Source organism: Cupressus sempervirens, chromosome 7, assembly GCF_028749045.1.
Source record: "Cupressus sempervirens isolate cs-2001-9-10 chromosome 7, ASM2874904v1, whole genome shotgun sequence".
NCBI lineage: Eukaryota > Viridiplantae > Streptophyta > Pinopsida > Cupressales > Cupressaceae > Cupressus > Cupressus sempervirens.
The window spans coordinates 422652406-422664988 of NC_143124.1; the positions used below are offsets into that span (position 1 = coordinate 422652406).

General features: G+C 34.0%; 1 protein-coding gene across 2 annotated transcripts; it reads left to right on the forward strand.

The window, feature by feature from the left end:
- The first annotated feature begins 1775 nt into the window (after positions 1-1775).
- Positions 1776-10858, forward strand: LOC149547336 (nuclear transcription factor Y subunit C-2-like). 2 transcript variants are annotated; one of them, XM_089791609.1, is made up of 7 exons: positions 1776-2128; positions 4217-4310; positions 4534-4601; positions 4696-4890; positions 7605-7718; positions 7884-7976; positions 10472-10858. In XM_089791609.1, the coding sequence occupies exons 1-7, from the start codon at positions 2033-2035 to the stop codon at positions 10550-10552; spliced, it is 741 nt and encodes a 246-aa protein (XP_089647735.1). In that variant the 5' UTR covers positions 1776-2032; the 3' UTR covers positions 10553-10858. The 2 variants fall into 2 exon arrangements, with proteins under 2 accessions (XP_089647735.1, XP_089647736.1); XM_089791610.1 differs by lacking the exon at positions 10472-10858 and adding an exon at positions 8179-8457.
- Positions 10859-12583: the final 1725 nt, after the last annotated feature.

The window sequence follows — 12583 nt, forward strand, 5'->3', positions numbered from 1 at the left end:
TCGTCATCTAAGAGAAGGAAAAGAAATGAGGTGGATTACGAGACAAAGATTGGGACAAATGAGGAGACTGGAGAGAAAAAGGGAAGAAAAGTAAGGGTAAAGCTGGTAGTAGAATTAAAACTCAAAATAATACAAAGAAAAATGAGAGATGTATGAACATCCCCTTAGATGATGATCCCTTGATTCAAAAAAATGAGAAGGATATGAAAGGTAAGAAGATTATGCTTCAAAGCAATGTTGAGGATAAAGATATTAAGCATGTTGGTGCAGGGAAATATGAAGGGTATATGAAGAGTGTCTTGGGCAACCCTGGTGTGATGAGAATGGACATTAACATTATGAAGGAGAAAATGTAGGATATAAGAAGGGAGTTTGAGCATTTCAGTAAAACAAGTAGAGGTGAGAAGACTTTAGGCCAGCATCTGGATAGGCTCTTGGATGTGCTTAGGAATGCTGAAGAAGTTAAGAATTTGATAAAGAGAGTCCCACCTCTTGAAGCTAAAAACAGAGCTATTGATCAAGTGGTGAAGGGAATGCAAAAGAAGATGGACATTTTGGAGAACAGAGTTGAGGGCACTGAGAATGTTTTGAAAAAGCTTGCTAATCAAAGTTGTTCCATAATGAAATTTGTTGCAGAGAATATCAAGAATTCGTTGGATAAGTTGGAGCAGGGGAGAAATCAAGGTACAAAGGAGATGAAGGATGATCAAAGTCCCAACAAACGCACAAGGGTAAACTCGAAGAAGACAAAGGTTATGGATGATAAAGAGATCGATGAGTTGAGGGCCTTTGCTGTGAACATGAATATTTTAGCTGATCAGGCAGCTGACCTGTTGAATAGTTGTCCTGTTGTTGTCTCTTTGTTGTCTTTTTATTCTACTTGATGTTTTAGGGCCTTTTGTTCTGGCTTGTTTACTTTTTTGGTGTTGATGCACAATTTTCCTAGGCTTTTATTGCTTCTCTACTTGGTTCTTTATGAAAGGTTTCGGGTCCTTTCAAAACTTAAGGGCCTTTACTGTGAACATGAATATTTTAACTGATTAGGTAACTGACCTGCTGAAGACTTTATAGTTGTCTTGTTGTTGTCTCTCTGTTGTCTTTTTGTTGTCTTTTTATTCTACTTGATGTTTTAGGGCCTTCTGTTCTGGCTTGTTTACTTTTTTGGTGTTGATGCACAATTTTCCTGGGCTTTTACTACTTATCTGCTTGGTTCTTTATAAAAGGTTCCAGATCCTTTCAAAACTTGTTTTTACTTAATCATAAAATACAAACATCCTCAATAAAAAAAATCAAATCTCATCTCTAAAAAATCTTTAACATTATTTTTTCAAAATAAAATAAATAAATAAATAAAAACTAATATACAAATTTACTATAGTAATATAATTGTCATGTCCAAGAGAATGGTATCAAAGAGAGCCATGGCCTTACAATGTTAAACAAATCTAACATTTCAAATTATGGAATATATAAAAGTAAACGTAGATTTTGCGAGGGACCCCTACAACTATCTTTGAACGAATATAATGATAAAGTCTTTTCCATAATAATCTCTCCACATATTTTATGATATAAATGTGTTAGAATATACACGTATAAGATATTAGGTGTTCTTTCTTAATAGTTTAATTACCAACGGACAGTGACTCAGATATACATACAAAGGAAAATCTTAAATATTTGTGTGATATATTACAAGGAAAATATCTTTCGCTAGCATCAACGAGACATGCAAGCAAATGAATATATATTGTAGGCTTCAAGCTGTATATGCTGCGCCTGCAAACCTATAAATATTCCCTCTCTGTCCCATGAAAAACAAAGTTATAAAGCCTGCAAAATCCAGAAGCTGGCCTTACATTTTGAATGCTGTTACTAATTTTAAGCTTATCAGCTGTCATTTTTTCTATAGCACTTAAATCTTGCAAGCTGACAACCATCCTGCTATAAAAAGGTTGGTGAGCTACAGATAATATTCTATCTCACATTCACCTCCTTTGAGCTTTGTTGCCTTTCTTCATAATTTACAGCAATGGAAGGAAGCTACCCACATCTTGAAGGCTCCCCAATGCAAACCTTTTCACAGGCTCAGCTGTTACAGCAGCAGCCACAAATGTTTCTGCAACAGGTTTTGGAGCTTTACTTTTCTTTTATCTTCTTTTGTAATTGATTTTGAAAGTTTCGGTGGGTTTACGATCTGGTTGGAAAATTTAGAGCTGGTTTAATAAATTCTGTTATGTATATCAATTTGACTCGGAATTGAAGATTTTGGTTGTAATCAGTTGAGACATATCTATTCGAATGACTTTTAAATGTTAGGGCAAGCTATTCACTAATAATGGCTTTTGAAAATTTGAATGTCTTCGTGGTCTGGTTTATAAATATGGATTTGGGTTACCAAATTTTCTTATCCGTCTCTGTTTGAATTGCGTGAGGGTTGAAAGTTCTGCTTGTTAATAGAGATTATAGAATTGGGCTATATTCGGATACAAGTACGGAGATTTTTTTTTCATTTGGGTGGCTTTGATTGATTTTGAGATGCTGAGGGCCTTGTCTCATAAGTTGACCCATGTTTAAATGTTGTGGATTTGTTCAAAACGATACATATTCTTTATTTATTTTGCTGTATTAAGCAGATATTTTATATAGCTGTGGTATATTGAGATTTCAAACTACAAAATACTTGAATTGGGGATGTATCCCTTTGTATTGGTTTTGATTCTTTTGAGTTAGTGAAGCTCATAGCTCAAATGCTAAACTACCTTTAATGGGATGCCTGAATTGAGGGAATGTATGCAAATTATCTTGCAAGGCATAGTTGCTTGTATTGTTTTGGCTGTATTTTGTAGAGATTTTGCAGGGTTGGCTTGTATTCAAATGACAAGAGACAATATTTTGGCTTAAGAGGGATCTTAGTTTTGGTTTTGAGTTAGTACTGGTACATGGTTCAACGTCAAGCTATGCATATTGGGCTGTCTGAGTTTAAAGCTTGAATTCTGAGACACTCTTTGTCTGAGTTTAGAGCTCGAGTTCTGAGACATTCTTCTGCAGGTCAAAAGTTTTTTTATTGTTTTACTCAGACCTAGCTATTTTCTAAAGGCCTACAGGATTTCATAGTTTCAAGATGTGAAGAAACAATCTGCTTGGTTAGTTTGGTGTATTAAAAGCTCTCTCTCTTAAATTAGGAAACCCAAGTTCAAGACTAGGCTGTAGAAAAGCTCTCCAGCAGAAAATGGGTATTATTACTGTTTTGGTTAGTTTTAGTTGAGATTTTACAGAACTTTGGTATGCTGATATTTCAAGAAATAGTACGCTTGATAGTTGATTTTGGCATGCATTCCTTAATCTGTGTTTATAATTTTGGTTTGACAAGGTTCATGGTTCAATTGTTGATTCACATTTCTTAGTATTCTCGAGTTCAAAGCTGGAGGCTGTCCAGAAATTCCACAGCAAGGAAAATGGCCTATTTTCAATTATTTTTTGTATTTAGTAGAGATTTCAAATGTTTTCTTTGTACTTTTATGTCAATAAATGATATCCTTGATTCTGGATACAAAATCCTCAGTTCATAGGATATTATTCATCTCTTTAATTTCATGTTTGCGAGGATCATGGTCTAAATACTAACCCACTTATTAGGATCTCTGAGTTCAAAGTTTGACAGGAGAAATTCATCAACAGGGTACAGCCTTTTTTAAGGTGTCATATTTAGTAGAGATTAATGGAATTGGATGGTGCTGAGATGCAAGGAAACAATATGCTTGATTGGAGTCAATGTGTTACATTAATTTGGATTTGAGTTGAAAATTTACTCACTCAAATGATAATCCATGGTCATTAGAAATCATGAATTCAATTTGAGTTGTAGAATACTAAAACGTAGAAAAATTCTTCAACAGGGAATATGGGTTTTTATTGTTCTGATTGTATTTAGTAGAAACATTAGAGTTACATGCCCCATGGTATAGAGAGTTAAAAAACCATATGCTTGTTCTGACAAAATTAAAGATTGTTCTTTCGAGATGGAGATGAACTATTTAAAAGTGGACATCTGCTCATTAGGATGTGTGAGTTAAATCAAATTTCCGTACTAGAGCAATTCCACATGAAAGAATTGGATGAAGGAAATCCTTTTGATGATTTACTTTCACATGCACCTAAACAGAGAGCTGTAGGCCAATTTTGTCTAATTCAAATTTGAACGTTCATCCTACAGGGGTCTACCCACTCTCATCTTCGTTTCGGGCAAATCCAGAAACATCTTCAAAGGTTTTGGCAACAGCAAGTGCAGGAGATGAGACGGATTGCAGGTAATCTCAGTTTTTCTTTTCTATTCATAATTTTATTTATTTCACCACATTGAGTTTCCTTACCCTGCATGATAATTATTCTTGGAGTTTCTCCCCTTCCAACATTTTAAAACGAATGCAAAAACTTTGGAAAAGTCCCATAGCTCTAAGTCTGTGTGCTTGAGTTTAACACACTCGGATCAATTGCAGAAGTTCATTGATGTTTTTGGTTCTTCTTTGGCAGAATTCAAACAGCATCAGCTTCCTCTTGCAAGGATCAAGAAAATAATGAAATCTGATTTAGAAGTGAAGGTGGGATTATGAGATGTCTCCCTTATATTAATCTTTGTTGATGATTGAAACTTCATGAGAGGATTTGTCTCAGTAACAAAAATTTGATGGGCAGATGATAAGTGCAGAAGCTCCAGTCTTATTTTCAAAGGCCTGTGAGCTTTTCATTCTAGAGCTCACTTTGCGTTCATGGCTACATACTGAGGAGAACAAGAGGCGCACATTGCAGAGAAATGACATTGCAGAAGCTGTGAGCCGGGATGACATGCTTGATTTTCTTGTTGACATTGTTTATAGAGATGATATCAAGGCATGTTTTCTGGTCCTCATATTTTGGTCATTCGTAAACATTAATACATTTTCTTAATCATTTTATTTCCAAGAAATCAGTATTTCTCTAGGTTGATCAAACAGTCCAATGCATTTTAATAATATTTTTTGATATCTATAACATTTCTAAATTCTCTTAGGTATGAGATTCAGGGTACTTAAGTTAAAACCCTGGTTTGGTCTTTTGGTGCAGATTCACAATATGCAAGAAAATTCTGTTTTCTCAAGCCTTTCTTTATCCTTTCAGTCATGGCTGATAGAATGCCTTTCAAGCATCTGTGTCTAAAATAAATGCGAGAGTTGTGCATAGTGATTTGAATCATCTTAATTTGTTTAAACATTTGAAATTTCAACAGCTGAACATGATGTCATATATGTGGATCTAGTTTTCATATCATTCCTGGGACAGAGACAACGAGGGTCATGTTTGAAGGATGTCAGTCTAAGAGACCATTTATGGGGAGGGTAGTATAAAAATCATATATATGAAAAATCAAAATTTTAAGGGTCAATCAAGTTTTACAAGTTCAGCTGTACATGACATAGAGATTCAAGTTTAAATACGTAGATAATGCTTTGATCCAAGATTTGATGTTCAATATTTGTCCATTCAAGTAGGGCAGAAATAGAAAAATTAAAATCTCTTGCTTTTATAATAACAAAAGACCCTTGATTACAAAATGAGAAAATGTCAACCTATAGTCATAGTAGTAAGATATATATAAACAGATGCAACTCTTACCAGATGCAAATGCAAAATACGAACTGATTGAGGTAATTATGAGTTGAAAATGAGTGATAGGCTAATTATAAGGAGAGTTCAAGGTTTGATCAGGGGCATGGGGACCTTATGATTCTCCCATGCTTTTTAATTTCATTCTCTTTTTCAATTTAATACTATTTCTAAAGAAAAGAAAGGAACAGTTAGAAATCCCCAGGTATAAGACTATTAGGGTTGGATGCTGCATGATGGCATACCATGAAAAGGTTGGGTCTACTTTAAATGAGATTAGTGATATTGTTGCAATCCCTGCACGCCACACTCAATCATGCCCCAGAGAACTGGTGAGAGCTATGAATTTTTATGTTCAGCTACTAGCAAAGATTTTGGGGTCATTGTTTCTTATTAGTTTCACTCTAGAAATTGTATTTTGGTCTAACTTTTGATGTAGTTATCTAATGTTTTAGAATAACTTTGCTTAATAAGACATATTTTAGTTCATGATCACTCTGTTTTGAGATCCTCCCAATGCTGAAAATGGATGCTGTTAAATAGACAAGAGAAACAAAAAGATTTATCATCTGCATGGTGCATTTTCACCACAAGAATGTTGGACAATTTGGGGGGGTTCTCCTTTAGGGCATCGTTTCCATTAAATCTGTTTTTTCTTGTTGGTAAAATGGTAAATTCCATGAAAAAGTTGGGTATAGTCTGAACGAGACCAGTGATTTTGTTACAACCCCTGCATACCCCACTCAACCATTTTTCAGAGAACTACTGACAACTGCTGATCTTAATATCCGTCTACTAGGAAAGATTTTGGGGTCATTGTTCTGTAATAGTTTTAGTGCTCTTGAAATTGCATTATTGTCTAACTTTTGATTATTCATCTATGTTTTTAGAACAATTTTTTTAAATATGAGATTTGTATTGTAATTCATGGTCATTCTGTTTTCAGATCCCCCTAATGCTAAAAATGGATGCTATTAGATAGAGGAGAGAAACAAAGAGAAGTTATCCTCTGCATGGTGCATTTTTCATGCAAGCATGTCAGCCACTTAATTGAGGATTGTTCATAAAAAATAGGATGTAAATTCCATTAAACCTATTCCTTCATTGGAAACGTGGTATCTTTACCACTGGAACCAGTCAGGGGTACACTTCGTCATGCATTAAGGTGGCACCATGTGATTTTCACCACTAGGTACAGTCCATCTTACCTCAGAAATATAAACATGGGATCTTCACCATTTGGTCCATTCATGCCTACACATATTGACTTTCTTCTCGCTCCGTTCCACTAGTTATTGGTAGAGGTCCATAAATGTAGCCAATTGCCATACCTGCAAACCAAATCCTCAATATCAGACAATCAAATAAGAATTAGGAAGACAATAATGCATACAATACTTGTTTTACAGCAAAGAGAAATCTTACAAATTGCACTATAGTTATAGTTGCATAGGTGCTTGTACCCAGACCTTTAGAGCGCGTACTGGGTACTGATACACATAGCCTGTACCCGATACTCAGTGGGGTACTTGTGAAGATCATCATAGCTCAGGACCTTGAATAAGATTTCTGATATTTGTTTCAGTTTTTTTGTTTTCGTATCAGACCATTGTTTATCAAGCTTATTTCAATTTGTAGTCACTAATCAGTTTGAAACTTTGATACAATGATTGTATGACATCTCAATTTGTGTACTTAATCTTCAATGCTAGTCATTGACAGTAAACAATATCACTGTTCTTGTTCTGAAAAACTCAATGTCATCATATTTTCAAATCTTCTATAAATTATTAAACTATAATAAAAAAGTTGATGTCCCCAAATACCCTGTCACCTATCTTGAAAAAATAGTTGTGCCAGTACCCGTCTCAATGCAACCTTGTGCTATACTCATAAAACGAATCCTCTTTCTGAATGGTTTCTTTTCTTGTTGGTTGAAGTACAACTGGTTCTATTTGCAGGACGAGCAATATGAAGGACACTGGACTGACCTTCCTCACGTTGAATCCATGCCCTATGGAGGAATGCCCTTACATTTAATGAACTCTCAGCCTTACCATCACAGCATTCACACTGTATGTAGTGACTACTAATTGCTTTCTGCTGAATCTTATAGATAGATAAATGAGAAAGTTTGGTAGTTTTGTATGACATGGAAGATCTGGTAACTACTTTCATCATGATATAATTTCACTGTCATCTGACTAGATTTTTTGTGTTCTGTTTCCCAATTGTATAAGGAGGCTATGACCTACAACCAAGCCCTGTTCCAGCAGTTTATCTCTCAAGAACCTTTAATGCCAGATCAGCAACTGATGTACCATCCTCGCCAGGTGATTTAAGTTAAATAGGTGCATTTATATAATTTCTATTATATATGAGATTTAGTTCATACGAATGAAGATCTGACAGCTGTAGAATTATATATTTGTTCAGCAATATTGATATACTCTCCAAGTGTCCAATTCATTAATTTACTAGGATATTTAAAAATTAATATTACAACTACTTTTCCTAACATGGCAACTTTTGCAGAATTGACCAGATTGGCTCTTCAAATTTAGCATTCCTTCAGAAAAATCCAGTTGGCAGAAATAGTTAGTTGATAAAAGCAGCCTCTAAATGTACTGGTTGCACTCCAAAACGCTTAGTAGAATTTTACCATATTTTTTCATAAAGATTAGTGTATGCAACGAGTGTATGAAATGTAATCAAATTTTTTATTAACAGCCAAATTGTCCTTTTCAACGTTATGGTATGTTCTTTTTCATATTGTATTACACTCAATATACAATACCAAATTACATCAGATAACTGTGATACTGAGCAACTGTTCTTAATTCTGCATTGAGAATATTGAATGATGTAGACGTGCTAATTTTTTAAATATTATTAAAACTTGAATAATCATAACAATCTAAATCATATAGAGAGGAGATATGAATCATAGGCTAAAATTTAATGAATTGGTGTATTTAATCGATCTAAAGATAATTTATTTCAAAAAATTCTTAAAATGATATTTAGAATTAGCATTATTATTTATTAAACTTATGTTAAGATTGTTATGGATATGTTAGGTTAGTTGTTGTTCTATTTGGGTAATCTATTGGTTGAGAGTAATGTGCTGCAGCTTAGATTAATTATTATTATTTATTGAGATTAATTATTAGTATGTGTCAGCTCAAGTGGATTTGAACCCAAGACCTCTCACAAAATATCATTGTGTTATATGCTCTTGTCTTTGACAATTTTATATAATAATCTATGTATGTTAAAAATCAGTACAAGAAGTTGTTAATAAAAATATTATCTAGAGAATTGTAGTTAAGAGAAGGTGACAAGAATACCAGTTATTTATATGCTTTCGTCAAGATTAAAAGGACTGCTAACCATTTTTCCAATAAAGAAAGCAATATTTGGCATTGCCTTTTTTGATGCCAAGGATATTCAAGATGAACAATTTTACAAGAATCTTTTGTGTCCACCCAACTTAGTCCCTCCCTCTTCAAATAAGATTGAGGAAATTTTGGATGCTATACAACATATTTTTTAGACAAGGACAATGAGGTCTTCATGGCTCCATTTTCTATTGAGGAAGTCCAAAAGGTAGTATTTTCCTTATCTTTAGATAATGCCCCTAGCCCCAATTGTTTTACTCCTTTTTTTTTATCGAAAACCCTGGGATGTCATTTGTTGGGATTTGCTTGCTGCATTGGATGAATCTAGGAGAAATAAGTCAATGTTGAGATATTTTAATACCTACCAACATTACCATCATTTCTGAAGTTCATAATCCTTCTACATTTGCGAATTTTCGTCCTATTTCTCTCTGCAACACCATTTATAAGATCACAACTAAAGCTTTCTATCTTAGGTTGGTTGAGTTCATCCCTAAAATTATTTCTCAAGAGCAAGGTGGTTTTGTTTCGGGAAGAGAAACTACTAAAGGGGCTATTGTGGTGCATGAGACTCTACATGTCATTAATGATAATTGAATATTGAGCTTTTTAGTTAAATTGGATATGATGAAAGCTTATGATAGAGTAAGTTGGTCATTTATTATAAGTGTTCTTCACAAATTTGGGTTTTCAAGTAATTTCTTCAAATGGATAATGGCTTGTCTATCGGGTGCTTAGTTCTCTATAATTATTAATGGTTCTCCTACTAGTTTTTTCCAAGCTTCTCAAGGGGTAAGGCAAGGTGATCCTCTTTCCCCATTTCTTTTCATTGTCATGGTTGAAGCTCCTAGTAGGTCAATTTAAATAAACACATGCATAACATGAGTTTATGGAAGGAGATTCATATTACTGGGACTGAAATATCTATCACTTATTCGCTTTTTGTTGATGATACTTTACTTTTTGGATTGGCCTCTTTATTAGAAGCTCAACAAATTAAAAAGACATTGAATTTATACATGTATAGTTTGAGGCAAAAGATTAATAGTCAGAAGTGAAAGATATTTTTGTTTAATGTGGATAAAGGCATGGGTGATGGAATTGTGTATATTTTGGGTTTCCCAATGGATCACTTGCAATCCACATATCTCAGTCTTCCTTTTTTCATGGGTGCTAACAAGATTTGCTATTGGACTTCTATTATCAATCATATTAAATCTCGGATTGCAGCTTGGAAAGTTAGATGGCTTTCTCTTGTAGACAAGATATTATTAACTAAGGTGGTTCTTTCAACTGTTCCAAATTATTATGTTGCAATCCTTAAGGCGACTTCTTTTATTATCATATAGATTGAGTATTTGATTAGAGAATTTCTTTGGAAAGGCAACATTTTTGATGAAAATAAAATCACATTGGTTTCTTTGCAGGACATGGCTCAATCTAAGGCAATTGGGGGTGTGGTACTCATAATTTGTAATTGCGGAATAAGGCTTTTGGGGGGAAGTTAGTTTGGCAAATGTATACTAGTCCTGAGAAGAATTGGTGCAAGATAATGCAACATAAATATTTGGATATTGAGGACCCAAAGAGAATCATTACTATTTTTTTATCCACTGTTTGGGATTTCATGATTCATTTGAGGGATTTGATTTAGAATTGCATCTCTTAGGAAATTCATAAAGGTGATGAAGTAAATTTTTGAGTAGACTCTTGGAATGTTTTGACTACACTTATTAGTACTACACAGGATGTCACTATTATCAATGTTACTTCAAATAACTACGGGAGTAATCTAGTGGACTACATTGATTCAGTTGACATTTTTTTAGGAAATGTAGGTTGGAAAGACCCTTTGTTTTTAACTCTTCATGAATGTCATATCGATATTCTTAAGAATATCTTAATGGATAGAATAGTGTTTTTGTCAAACAAGCAAGATCGACTTGTTTAGCGTCCTGCCAAAGGGGGAAATTTTTTTGTTAAGGAGGTATACAAAGTTCTACATCATATCCACAATGTAAAACAACCTATGTGGACTTTTTCCTTTTGTTGGAATCATGTTGTTCTGCCCAAAGTTGGTTGTTTTGCTTGGTTGGCCTTGAAAAATAGAATCCTCACTAGTGATAGACATTTTTTTTTGCAATGAAGAGTTGGCATTGGTTGACCATCTCCTTTTAAATTGTAAGTTTGCATATGAATGTTGGAACTTTGTTTTCTCTAAATTGGAGTACCATATGCCCTTACCATCCAAATTGTGGGACTTATTTCAATCTTGAGCTATTCTCTACTCTAATTCTTTATTCAGTTGCATTTGGAAATGTATTCTAGCCTTAGTAGTGGGGGCCATTTGGTTGGAAAGAAATAAGAGAATTTTTAGGAAGGAATCTAATCAGATTAGTAGGGTGCTATCAAGTACTGAGAAGCCTATTTTAGAAGTTGTTAATACTAACTTACTTCATGTCAAATGTAATTTCTCTTTTTCAACATGGGATGCTAAGGTGGTCAAGGCTTGGAAGGGAATCTCAATTCCCTTTGGTTCAGTTCCCTAATGGAACATTGCTAAACATGTGATAAATCATAGGTTAATTGGTTCCCTTTAGAACTAAATTTTGTTAAAATTAATTTTTATGGTGTGGCTAGGGGAAATCCGAGTTTATCTCGTATAAGAGTAGTTATTCGTGATCATTTGGGTAACCTTTGTTCTTTAAAAGCATGCTCTATTTTCCCAGGCACTAATAACATTGTTGAAGCAATTGTTGTAATTCATGGCTTAGTTCTGGCCAAGAGAGGTGGATATCATCATATTTATATTGAAGGTGATTATTTGATTATTATCAAGGCATGTATTGATAGCCATATTCATAATTGGCGTCTAAAGTATATTATGGAGCAATAATTGGGTGGTAGATTGGCTAGCAAATTTGGGGTGTGACGAAGGTCTAATTGATTCATTATCACCTTCTCAAGTTCTAAATAATCATCCAGAGTTAAATAACATCATAAAAAATGACTCATTGTTTGATTGGTACATTACTAGAGCATTATCATTGTTTAAAGAGAACAAATTTCCACAATCCATTATATTGTACTGATATGTTTCTGGATTCGATTGTGTTAAGATTTTTACCATCAACGTTTCGAATCACGTAGTGTGATTCGAAACGTTGATGGTAAAAATCTTAACACAATCGAATCCAAAAACATATCAGTACATTATCATTGTTGTTTAGAGCATGGAATCAAATATTGTAGGGTTTTTTCTATAGTCTGTGGTTTCTTTCCTTGATAGTGTTATTAACATGGTGAAAGCTATTATTCACCTTATGTGTCACGAATCTCCTAATTTGGTCTCTGGTCATGTGTAGTTCTACTAAGTGTCACCTTGTTGACAAATGAGCTAATGCCCCTTCTCTTCTTTCTTCTCCCTTTCCTTATTTGTACAACAATGAGGAAGCATGATTTTCTTTCTAGTTCTTTCTTGTGGAGTTATCAAACTAGTTATATATAAATAAAATATTCATTGACTCCGTCCTTTTTTC

What these genes read in the sequence shown, in the direction of transcription:
- LOC149547336 (XM_089791609.1), top strand. Translation starts at nt 2,033, where the DNA reads ATGGAAGGAAGCTACCCACATCTTGAAGGCTCCCCAATGCAAACCTTT. An exon ending in GGAGATGAGACGGATTGCAG is followed by an intron (nt 4,311 to 4,533) that starts GTAATCTCAGTT and finishes CTTCTTTGGCAG; the next exon opens with AATTCAAACAGCATCAGCTT. An exon ending in AATCTGATTTAGAAGTGAAG is followed by an intron (nt 4,602 to 4,695) that starts GTGGGATTATGA and finishes TTTGATGGGCAG; the next exon opens with ATGATAAGTGCAGAAGCTCC.